A 13,603-nucleotide genomic window follows, 5' to 3' on the forward strand; every position below is an offset into this window, starting at 1 on the left:
GCTTAGGTACAAATTCATTTGATATTTGGGAGCGCTCAAATCAAGAACGATATGTCACTCTTATAACTAACCGGAAAGGTACTTCTCAGAGAATTATTTAAGTTAAAAATTTAGAATGTCGCAAATTTGAACTTGTTGCGTTCGTACTGTCAATTATTCATCCCATGCGTCATAGTTCATAGCCTCAAAACATACGGTGTTCGACGTTTGTCATACTGAAGAAACGTCCGCCATCTTGCAAAATCCATAGACAATGACAAAATCACTAGGTGACACAATAAAAAATAAACCTACACATTTGTTCGCCGGGAGACTCACGAGGTGACTCATAATCACATAGCGAGGCGCGAAGCGTGCAGTGTGGCCATTGCGATAGAATAGTGTGAGTTCGTTCACTAGGATATGTCACCTAGCACGCAGCCACCAAGCAAGGCACGTGCCTATGTGGCCGAAGCCTAAGGGATTTTGGTCTGAAACAATGAAAAACTTCAAAAAAGTATTTAACTCTTTTACTCCCAGCTGATTTAGCCTAGCATATGCGAAAACTCCCAAGCGTTTTTTGACAACAAATCGTCGATTTAGTTTTTTTTAAATAACTAATTCTACACATGTTTTAAAAATTTGAAACTTTTTTTGTGTGTTCTCAATGGTGTATAAAGCAATAATAAGTAATAATATTAATAAAACAAAAGAAAAAAATAATGTATCAATATTTATTTAGAAATGAACGGATAAAACTATGTTTGAACAACAAAACAAGTGTGACAACATTTTTTTATTTATAATTGATATATCAAATTTTATAATATAATCTATCCTTATGTAGTAACAGAAAAAAAAATAAACATATTATTATTTCTCTATGAAATAGAATTTTTATAAAGTAATCAAAAAAAATCGTATAGTGTCAAGGTATTCAAGAATATTATTCAATTCACGAAATCGCAAGAGAATTCGATACAGTATCGACGACTAACTGATATGGAATGAAGTAATTTCAAAAAAGAAGTCTCAAAGCACTAAATCATTTATAATAATATTTATATTCATGTATTTTTTCACCATCTTACCAAAAATACAGTGGCATCCATTGTTAGTTCAAAAATTACAAAATACATTTTGTAATGTGATATATGAATCATAAAACAACTAAAAGAAATATCAGAATTTAAAATGTGTCATAAAAATAATGTTTTATTATTTTTATGACCCTCTTTGGTCTCAAGTTCGACAGCAGAGCAATTATGACTTGTGAGTTATTAGGGTATGGCATAATTATAAACAATGCCGACACTAAAATAAATGTTACTCACCACCCAACACACAGTGAATATAATGCTTCGTCTACATGAGACGAAATATGACGGGTAAAAATTTGGAATAAATCGTAAATTTGGTTCCAAACTTTCGGCCGATGGATCGGCCCAGATGGAGTTTTTGCATAGGTATGGTGGGCCGAAATATCGGCCCCGTGGGAGTAAAAGGGTTAAACAATAAAAAATATACAATTCAAATATTTACGCCTGTCCACTACTCAGGTTAACTGATTTTTCTATTGTATTTGTGGTCAAAACCGGAGTATTATAGAACATAATCATTACCCAATTTTATATTTCACTTTTGTAACTTTTGAAAGTATTTCTCCATGCTCATGAAAAGCTGTAATTACAAATTTTAATGGTAAGTTGCATTTGCACGATCACATATTACTTTGAGGCATTTGTACATGTTATCGTAAAATAAAACAATATATTAACACATCGATCGCCAACTAGTTTTACATAAAATAGTTAAAAAATGATTATTTGTCTCTAAGGTATTATTTGATAGGTAATGAAAGAATATAATGTTTTTTTTCATTTTGATGATTTTTTTACGTAAATATTGGTTTTTATGATGTGCCGGCCACATGTGTCCGTCGCGGCGCCAACAAGTTAATTTATTCTATTGCGCCGGGCCGGCCACTTCGCCGGTCACCTGTCCATATGTGTTGACGAGAGCATGGTGCCATTTCGCGGTCGAATTATATTTAGATTTAGATAGTATAATAAACAGAAAAGGCACAAATACGGAATAAAAGTTTTCAAATTGGGTAGTATAATACCTGGATACACATAAACTGGAAATATACGTATACATACCTTATAATCATTTTTTTTATTATATTTTTTTATTATTTACATATTTTTTATAACTTACATTTTTATCATCTATTTAATTTTTATTTTTATATCAACAAAAACACATTTACAATTTAAAAGGAAAACTTTTTTTTTTCATTATGTACATTCTTTACATTAGTGAGCCTATATTTTGTGACTGGGAAGACATATTTTCAGGCCAAGTGGCAGTAATATACAGAAGGGCCATGCCGGTCACCGCGTATCGAAAAATACACTGCGCGCGTGCCCGCCGGCGCTGTAGAACAACTCTAAGGCAGGTCTTCTTTGCCGGTCACCGGTGACCCCCATGGCCCCCTGAACGTAATCCGATGCCGGTCACCGGTGACCCCCATGGCGATGAACGTGTTAATCAAATAAGTTCACACAATACCCTAAATTCGGCACATCATAATTCACTGCATATACCATTTGAGGCTAGCTTGCATTGTGTTTGAATACAGCGATGTTTGTTTTTAAACTTCTAACATTCTTTACGAGCTTTTTGTTGGCGAATTTATAATCTGCCTGTAAAGTCACCCAGTGTAATCATCAAACAAGCTAACAAGCAGGTTGTAAACACTCTACCGAGAAAAGTTGAAAGCCAGTCAAATTTACACGCTACACGCCTGCGTGTGGGCCTACTGCGTCTGCGCAGTAGAAACCTTCCGGTAAAAAAACGAACTACGTTCTGTCAAAATAGTCGCTGGTTTGTGGCTTCTCAGCGAATGGAAAGTTTTGTGTGTAATCATCAAATCACAGTAGCTGAGTCGCCCGCTTTTAAATTCGCCAACAAACAGCTCGTAAAGAAGCTCAATGTAATTGACGCTTAAGTAATAAATAATCTACCATGTGTCAAAGCTGGAGTTCTGAAATGTAGCAGATTTTTTCTGATAATAAATATGACTGGGTCAAAAAACATTAATTCATATTACGAAATTCGAATTATCGGTATGGTTTTATATGAAAATTGGATAGGCGCGATTATATTATGTCAGCGAAAATTCCGTATTATGACGAATTTTGAATTAACCGTGTTCGTATTAACGGGGTTTTACTGTATTCCTTAGACATACTGTCCTTATTTTGATTTTCTAAATTATAATAATATTACTTGTAATATGTCTTTATTATGCCCATAATATTTGATATATCTTACAGAAGGCCCTTGCATTCTTTGAATGGTCAAAATTCAAATGTTGGACGCTACAATCTGGATAATTCGGACGAATCCGGGGTGAGCTATGCATTTTTTTATAAAATTATCATAGAATTCTCTCGGCGAAACACTATTTACGATTGATATCTTTTTGTTGACTTTTCTAACTCAATGTTGACTCACAGGCTGGACCTTCATCGGCTCGCACGAGGCCTGCCCGTGACTCGAAACGGCCCCGCTACAATGAAGACAGCGAAGAAGATTCCATCGCTGCTATCAGCAAGAGATTGCGAGCGCATCAGAGACCAAGGTCCAATCCCATCACTGTACAGGTGAATGTCCACATTTTATTGTCTCTCATGAAGTTTAATAACATTAAATTTCTTTATTTTTCAATGCACGTATGATCAGTGCAAAGACCTATAACGGATTGGCTGAACTGCCAAGAATCACGTTTTGTTAATGATAATAACCTTCAGTCTGCGGAGACCTCTATGCTCCACATTGTAGTGAAAATGGTAGTTTTGTTATTTAAATTTCTTCCCTCAATTCTTGTTTCATTTGACAAAACTGATTCCATTTGATTTACAAACTAAGTAGTATTTATTTTGTTATTCTATAGATAAACTGAAAATCAGTAAGCATAGGAAATTCTATACTTTTACGGTATTCATTATAATGAAGCAAATCTTTTCATTTATCAGTCCCGCCTGCGAATACCCTCAGCAACATCAAATCAGACCATGGAGAGGCGAAACGGCGACAGGGGGCCTTCAGGGACCGGGCGCAGTCAAATCGGGCGACCCTCAGGTTCCGCACCACGCTCAGGCCCTTCGACGTCTTCGTCATCGGGTTCGGTAGGACGGCACATCAACCTCCCTTCGGCGCTCACTGTCAGTCACTACACAGTGCGGAGTGGGCCGGATTCGGCGTCCATTTCCATGCGAATCCTCACGCCTGCGCGTCCCGCCACTGCTGCGCAGCCTGACGACGAGGACGATGAACCTCTGTCGGTGTCGAGTCGCGGCCGCATAAGAAAGCTCACGGCCAAGGCCAGAGGTCTGCTACGCGACTGACATGAACCCGGCCTTGAAGCGCTCATCAAGCGATGGTTTTGACTCCCGGCTACCGCGCAGATTGGCGCTTTGGAAATTATAAAGTCCTCACAAATTTGCTCCCGCCGAAGTGAGTTAGTTATCTTTCTCTTTTTAAATTCTTTCCAGTGGACCGAATTCTTGCGTATCGATAGTTCTTTTACATTGATTTTTGTTATTTTAATATTCTCAGTGACTTTCGGGTCCAATATAATTGTTTCCATGTATAGTTTTTGATAATTTTGCATTGTTAATTTTATACTGAAAGATATAATTTTACAAAGATTGATCGTCTAGTGATTTTACAAGGTTTCCATCTTTAAACTGGGAAATGAAATGTACGGGGTGTTCGAGGCCAAAAAAACTTGTCTTAGCGTAATATATGGGGAAGCTTTGTTGAAGTTTGAGTGATTGTGAATTATGAATTTTTGTGATTTCATGTGGATAAAATACTGGTCGTAAATAATAATGTTTCTTTCCTGTGTGCAATTTTTATTCAGATATCGGTATAAGACTGCATCAAGAAAAATGTGATGAAACTGTAATTACTATAATCGTATGCGTATTCCCGTTTATGAGAGCTTTCTACGGCTGGTACTAAAATTGTCATTGTACTTGGATGAATCATTTAATATTATTTGTCTTATTCATCATATTGTACGGAAGAAGATGCCGCGTTGCCCAACTAACCCGGGTTATAAAGGTTTGAATACTTCATTGATATCTGCTAAACTCTCATTGGCAGAATTATGTTAATATGGTTTATTATAAAGTCCATTCTGAAATATCTGCTACTTTGTGATGTAATTTATTGGAAGTAGGTTTTCTGTAATTAAAAACACCCTATAAAACCCAATGTTATTTTGTAGCTCAATTTCGCTTTCACATTTTCTTTGTTACTTGTTTTTTTTATTCAAGACTATGTTGTATATCAAAATAAAATAAAACTGAACACAAATTTTAAACCACATTATTGTTTGATACCAAAAATAGTGTTTTATCTCTCGATACATAGCTTTACTTTGAGAAAATTTCTATTGTGCTGAATATATGTAGCATATTATAATATAATTTATTATTGAGTATGACCATTTGTGATTATTTTATAATTTGAATATTAAAATTTACTTTAGTATACATAATCAGTTTGCATTCCTATAGTATATAAAAATAATAATAACCATGCCTTGCTGGGTCGGGTACTTTGAAACTGTATTCATTAATGTTCACATTAATATTGTAATTTCATCATCTTTTTGTGCACAAAGAATTCTATTGTACAATATTGTCAATTTTTCTTTTCCAAATAATTTTACTGGTATGTTATACATACAGTAGACTCCTGCTTATCCGGGCTAGGGCTAGGGCCGGGTAGGGAGAAGCGGCATGGATAAACGAAAAACACGGATAATCCGAACTATGGTTTTTTTCTTTTTAAAATACAGTAAAACCTCATTAGTAAGAACACCGATAATTCAAAATTCGCCGTAATTCGAAATTTTCGCGAAACATTAACCTTTTCTTCATTTCCTTTGAACATTATTTTCATATAATTTAATTCAAATTTTGTTATTCGAAATGATTTCAGAGCTCTGGCATATAAAAATATTCAATAAATCGTAATAAAGTAGATGCACTATTTCATGAGCCAGTCATTGAAAATTGTCTTAAAACATCAAAAATTACTTATTTTATGATGGTAATAAAAATAATCCAGACATGGTATTTTCACAGATTTTAATTTGAAAGAATTGTATCGGAAATTTGATAGGCATTGAATATGATTGGAAATGAAATTAATAAAAATCAAAAAAAAAATTTTTTTCAAAATTTTAATATTTTTCCCCCCATACATTTCATATTTCGTAAATCAAATTTTTTTTCGATTTTCGGTCCCACGGAATTTGTATTAACGAGGTTTTACTGTACTACATATTATACATTTCTTAAGCAGACAATTATTTTAACATATTTAATACTCTTTTATTTAATACAACAATCTGATTTTGGATTGTTTGCAGGAATCTTTTAATGATTTTATAATATCGGCTCGAATTTTTCTAACAGCAATAATTATAATCATTATATTCGAATTCCCACTGGTCGATGTACACCAATAAAGTGTCATCAGAAGTCATTGCCGTGTTGTAACTGATGCGATTGATAATTCCTTCTTCCTCACATTCAGCCTCATTCTCTTTCAGCGTCACTCATTATTTGAAAACCTGGATCACATGAATCATTATTATAACCACTCCTCAATATTTTCTCTATTAACATTTTCAAAGCCATGTAAATTTGCCATTAGCTCACATAGTTCAGGTACTATTTCACTTGTCTCAGGTTCGATAGAATCCAAAAAATCATTTTCTACATTTGGTAGAATTTTCGTGTGTTATTGGCTTTATTTTGTACCAAGATTGAGTTATTCCACGTATCGCATCCAATATAGTGATTTTTTTTTCCAGAGTTAAATCAAATTGTCATCTTCGTTACGAAGGCAGAAAGCCATTACGGTAATGTCGTTTCATTAATGAGTCCCTTTGATCCATGGGTTGAATTAAATTAGGTGGTAAAAATTTTTCAACCATAAGGCCGTTGTCCGTTTTCAATATGCTTTCATTTGGATGATAAGGAGCATTATCTAATAACAGCACTGCTTTCAGTGGCGGCCGGTGGTCTTCAGAATAACATTTTCTAGTAGTGCGCAATGGTTTACCTTCTATAAAGAGAAGATCTTCTTTCATCCTGTCACGACCCAGCATTGGAGCATAGGGCAAGCACACGTTCGCGCCACTTCCCTTGGTCCATCACCAATTCTTGCACCTCCCGCCATGTCAGATCTGCATCACGTAGGTCGCTTTTGTGGCACCGCTGCAGGGTGAGTAGGGCCGGCCATGGCGACGGCGACAGAACCCTTGAGGCTGTGCCATAAGGGTACGACGTGTCACACTTTTTGGCGACATCCGGAGCACGTTTCCTAGCCACGTAAGGTTGTAAAGTGTCTTTTCTTGATTACGTCAATCACCGAAGGCTACCGTGTTCTCTTACCGACTTCTCAGAAGATAAATTAAATATGTCTTTGTTTATTTATACTATTTCTCAAAAAAGATTTGAACAGCAAGAATGATTTAATATCAATAAAGAAATATAAATGTCACAGTTTATGGCTTACGCTCTGAGCGAACAATGCTTTAGCGCGTTAGCCAAATAAATAACCGCTGATGTGTTTTTTTAATATTTTGAATGAATTTGAGTGGTTCAGAAATAAACGCGGCAGGTTTGTATTTTCGTAAAATTTTGGCGATTCATTAAATATGTTAACCGTAAAAATATTAAAAATTAACTCCCCAACATTGTTATAAAACAGAAACTGGCGTTTTTGTTTCTAGAGTCCTTCGTTTCGTGCGCCGATCTAAAAGTGTGTAAAAAATTCTACACAAAACGCCATTACAGGATCATTCGGCCGCCACCGTTTAAGCAGTATACAATGACCTCATTGTAATCCTGTGCAAACTGAAAATCTATTTGGACGCAATCGCTTTGCGCTCATGAACGGAGAATTGTTAATAATACTGCTACATGTTCTACTTTGCGAAGTGAGTGATATACATATGAATAACAATGAAAAGTTGAGCGATGTCTTAAATCAAATGCAGGCAGTGCGTTGCACTTGCAAACTTCTCTTGCAAAATCTTCAAAGATCGTTCTATCCGTTCATGCTCCTTTCTGGTTGTAATAATCACCAGGAAGATTTCTTATTTCTGTTCCTTAAATTATCTTGGTTTTTTTCTCTTTTCCAATTACCAAAAGTTTATAGGACGCGTAAACATGAAAGCGAGTGATTTAAAAAAAATTTAATCATTCACGGATAATCTGCACACGGATAATCAGGAGTCTACTGTGGTAATGTTGCCCTCCCTACCATGCAATAACACAAAAAATAATACAAATTAATTTTACATTCACAGATGGATTATAGATACTTTTAAAATACCAAGTTGACTTAAAAATTTTAAATTAAATTTTATTATCAATGCTGCCATTAAAATGCCTCCAAAGTGTGTAAACAGTCTATTATATTAATTTATAGATTTTTTAAGTTGGAGTTTAACTTTTTTATGCTTATTTAGTTCATTTTCTCAACAATGTCTCAGACCAAAGCCGACTCAAGTACAAGCCGAAGCATTCGGAAACTTGCCAACAACGAGTGGTCCTACCTCTCCTGCCCCTCTCGCTGTTGTCTATGGGTGACCTATCATTATTCTATAGAGTGCTTATACTGATGTGTCTGTCGTGTTCACTTGTCAGAGTATTTTTATTGATTACGGTAAAAACTGATTATAGTAACGTATCTTAGAGACCTCAGAGTCATGTAATTTAGTGGTTTTGCGTTATTAATAATTGGAAGTGACAATCAAAGTAAGTAGACTTCTGTATTTAATATCATAATACAGTAAGATGCTTGCTAAAGTGACAGTCAGTTCAAAATGACAATAACTAATAACTTATTTATATTCTTAAGTCTACATTATAGAACTGCGTTTCTAAGTACGTTATAAATAGTATAGTTAATACTTTGTTACAAAAAATTATATTTTATTGTGCTGCTTTTCAAAATGACAAACCTTGTCACGCAGATTTAATAAATTGTCAAACAAACATTCAAAAATTATTTAAACGAGTTAAATATACCATATTTTCAGTCATTATCATAATCAGCAATAATTATTTTAGGCGAAGACGTTGAAGTAAAATTAAAAATACTGTTTACGCCAGTTTGAGGTCATCTTTATGAAAAAGCATTTCGCAACTATCACTCAATGTAAAGCACGGTTTTTAAATAAAATATGTTGAAAGCTAATAATTATAATTTAATTTTCGAAATTAGAAACAAGAAAGAGCTTATAATTATGTGGTTTTGCAAATCAATATGTCAGGCAATCTGGGATCTGATTTTGACAGTTGAACAGTGGGACCACTCGTTTGAGAAATATGCTTGTGCAAAAAGATATGCTCTGGCTTTGTATCATAAGATGTGCGCTGCTCCGACCCAACCTTTTTTATATTTTTATATAATTTAAAGCTTATATTACACTACCATTCGTTAAGGTATTTTCTGTTGTAATTATTATTAAATAATGTAAGTAAAAATTGACTGATTTTTAGGATTATTCAAATAAAAAAGTGTACAAATTGATGTGAGTTTTATTTATCCAGCGAAAATATAAAATTCTAAACATTTCCAAATAATAAATTACTTTATTGTACAGCTTGATCCATGACCTAAACTTTCCTTTGTTTTATTGTAATGCAAAAAATATATAATAATCGAAGGTGCCTTAAGCCTCAATGACATTGAGCTACTTTACAAACTGCTTGTTGGCGAATTTACAATCTGCTTGTAAACTCGCCCAGTGTCATCCATCGAACAAGCTAACAAGCAATTATAAGCAATCTATCGAGAAAAGTTGAAAGCCGGTCAACTATATGTGCTACACGCTAGCGTGTGGGCCTAATGCGTCTGCGCAGTAGAGCGATGGTAGCGACCTCCCGGTAAAAAAACAAACTACTCAATACGTCCTGTCAAAATAGTACCAAAAATGACAATTTCAACTCGTTAGCTTGTTGGCTTTTGAGCGAGTAGAAAGTTTTGTGTGTCATCACAATCGCACTAGCGGACTTTTGAATTCGCCAAAAAGCAGCTTGTAAAGTAGCTCAATGTCATTGACGTTTTACACAAGAGTGCGGAGGCTTTTTAAATTATTAGTGATAATATTGTTACTCATAGAAGTCACAAAAAAGCTATATATTCTACAGTACAAGTTGTCCGTTGAGTAAGGGCGCCATATGCTAACATTTGACATATTCAATACTTTTTGTACTGTGAAGAGCTTAGTTGTAAATTCTAACACCGGACGATTTATGATGGTACCTATATAAATTTAGTCGGGGACACAAGGTTACCTTGAGGAATTATCGGCTAATCTCTGCCATCAAATATAGGTATATCCAGTATTAATGAAAACCTTTGCTACAATATAACATTCTGATGGTATATCAATGTTACCATGTAGTAATTCCATTTGAAGGTTGCTTCAATAATATACTAATATACTATTAATTGAGTTAGCATTTACTTGGTAGAATTCCATTTTAAAAGAAATGAAAATATAATTAATATTAAATTCTACAGGTTTTTTAGAAGGTGTCGATAGCTATTTCGGTTGTAACACCATTATCAAGACTATTCAGATAGGCCGTTTGCCTTTGCTTAAATACTATACGCATAGATAGAGACAGAATAGATTTTCTTATTCGTTCAAACAATATTATGACTTTGTATACTTATTATTAATACTTTGAAAACCCTAAGTGGGTTTTTAATGGATATCAAAATTTATCGAAAGTACAATGTTCGAGTGCTTTGGTTATTTCTTGACATTATTAATCAATTAAAATATTATTAGTATAATTTTGTTAATCATATGCTTAAATTATATTTAATAGTGGCGACGAATGCATTACCAAATTTTCATTAATTATGTGATTACTTTTGGATAATTCGCGATTAATTTCCAACTGTTCGAGTAAATTTAATTTTAGACCTTTGTTACATAATTATATGCAAACATTCTGGCATTATTTTATCACTGATGGTATGCGAATTTGATATCTTATTTATATCTATCTGTATTTAAGCAAAGGCAAACGGCCTATCTGAATAGTCTTAATAATGATGTTACAACCGAAATAGCTATCGACAAACCTTCTAAAAAACCTGTAGAATTTAATATTAATTATATTTTCATTTCTTTTATGCTAATATACATTTTCTAATAGGGTATGATAAAAGTTTATAATGCCCAACTTCATCCAAAATGCCTACGAGTTACCAATGGGGACGAGGATCAGTCATAATACTAGACATGTCATTTGTGCATGAATGATTTGATGCGTGTATGTCAGCGTCTACTCGTAAGTCAGTCATGCCATTTTTTAAGTGGATGCATCATTACGGACTAATAAAGCTGCAACATTCATTCCAGCTGGCATTCTACATGAACGATCTCGAGGCAAATACGAATCAGGAGAACATAAAATTTAAGTGACTCATTTCACATGGCTAATGGTATAGTTATCAACAAAATTTCACATGGGTTAAATCATGGTACTGTCTATAGAGTGTATACGGGATGCTGGTTTGACCTGGAACAATGCAAGAAGACTGGCGAGCGACAGGGATTCTTGAAGGCGCCTCGTGGTTGTCCATATGCTCCAACTAAGGGGCGGATATGGCCGAAGAAGAAATCATAGCAGTGGCAAAGTGTGAAGGTAGGTTGTGGAAATCCAACATGAATATTACACACTGAAGAGATTGGACGGTGGTTTCTTTCTCTTTGTTGAGGTGCAGTTTTTAAATCTCTGCCCACTATATTTTTGTCAGTCATACTTATTTGTTTTCATTAAACTATGTATACAAATTGCATATGATATTCCTTAGTTTTTAAAATTCAATTAAACACTGCCTAGACCAAACCATAGTAGAAGCGCAGGCTATGGAGATCTGACATAAATAATGCACACTTTGTCAGTCTAGTAATTATTTGTTTTCGTTTAATTAGGGATACGAGGGAACTGAAATATCTATCGGTTGTGGAGAAACAGGTAACCGATCTCGAGTGTGGAAGAATATGAGATTAACTTAAACACACTTGTCTTTCATTATAACAATTGCTCTCATTTTATGCACTGACGCTCAATCAATTTTGGTTGTAACACACTATTGCACGTCTATACTGCTTGGTTAATTTTTGTAGGACACTCGCACATTCACAACCCTGCGTCACAATATAGTGTATTGGGATATAACCTATCGGAATTCTATTTATTAATTTGTTCTGTGAAGAATCCATATCGATGGCGTTGTTAGTTTTTTAAAATTCATAAATGAATATTTTTTATCTATTATGGATTGTATGAATTGAAATGGCGTTTACGTGGTTGAACTCCATTACAATGGTTTTAAAACAAAGTTATTTTTGTTAATTTTACTTTAATTGTGCCATTGAATTTTAAAAACTAACCAATATTTTTTGTATTCTTAGTTCCAACCAATTTGTATACGTATTTCAATGAAAACAAGTAAGTGTGACTGACCTACGAGTACCTACTATTTTTGTTGGAACTCCACAGCCTACCTCCACCCTTCGCCACTGAATCATAGACATATATACCTACTTGAGGCGGGCAACTCCATCATCAATTGCCGAAAATGTTCAGGCTGTATTTTGAATTTTTTTCGATATATGTTGCCCATTGACAAATAATAATAGTCAACATTTGAAGTGTACATCGGGGTGCCGAAAGCAATTTCCAGGGGTACCAGTGGGACTATTCTATACACAAGGCCGCTGTCGACTGTAGTTTATCATCTTGATGTATGTAATTGTTACAATACCTAAGTTAGCCATTAAAACTGTCTATCTTGCTTTAAAAGTTAACACAGCCAAGAGAGAGGCTGTTAAAACATAACACTTTTTGATAGTTTAGACTGTTAACTTATTGTAACAATTAACCGCCTCAATACATAAATGTGGTAAACTATTTATTGCCTTGTGTATAGAATAGACCCACAGAGACTGAAAAAATATCTCCAGACCATCTTAATTTAATGCGCTGATGCACATTCACGATGATATATTCGTATGCTTTGGTGGCAGTTTATTTTAAACAAAATATACACTGCTCAGCCTTATATCTATGGTGACTATTCATTATTATAGATGTCATTTTATTATAATTGTGTCTATTAAAAACTCACATTATTTGCCCTGTAAGTGCGCCATGAAACGAGAAGCTTGAAAACCACCGGATTACTATAAAAATATTTCTCCCATATAGAATAAATTGCCATAACCTCTTTGCTTATTAATTATAATTTTTTGGTCGTGAATATTATATTTGTAGGCTGAATTTTTCTAAAAGATTGGAATTTCCAAAGAGAAGGCACCATCCCAATCTCTTTGGGCATTTTGGGAATTTCTTATAACAGTAGTTACAGAAAATAAACATTTTTAATAAGCTGGCTAGCCTGGTTAAGTGTTACCATGTACATTGAAAATTTAGAAAAAAAAGAAAAATGTTTGTGAATAAAGTTAGAAAAATTACCATTTATGGTGGGAATCTAC

At 34.2% G+C, this 13,603-nt stretch overlaps 1 protein-coding gene across 3 annotated transcripts in view; it reads left to right on the forward strand.

Moving 5' to 3' along the window:
* Positions 1–6,204, forward strand: part of BRWD3 (bromodomain and WD repeat-containing protein) — a 46,404-nt gene extending 40,200 nt beyond the window's left edge. For all 3 annotated transcript variants that reach the window (XM_085954559.1, XM_085954560.1, XM_085954562.1), the window contains 3 exons: positions 3,321–3,396; positions 3,504–3,650; positions 4,023–6,204. In XM_085954559.1, coding sequence (XP_085810685.1) covers positions 3,321–3,396; positions 3,504–3,650; positions 4,023–4,394 — 595 coding nt within the window. In that variant the 3' untranslated portion in view covers positions 4,395–6,204. The remainder of the gene's footprint in view (positions 1–3,320; positions 3,397–3,503; positions 3,651–4,022) is intronic.
* Positions 6,205–13,603: the final 7,399 nt, after the last annotated feature.

This window comes from Rhyacophila brunnea, unplaced genomic scaffold, assembly GCF_057557595.1.
Source record: "Rhyacophila brunnea isolate RB1 unplaced genomic scaffold, BYU_Rbru_1.0 scaffold_4, whole genome shotgun sequence".
Classification (NCBI taxonomy): domain Eukaryota; kingdom Metazoa; phylum Arthropoda; class Insecta; order Trichoptera; family Rhyacophilidae; genus Rhyacophila; species Rhyacophila brunnea.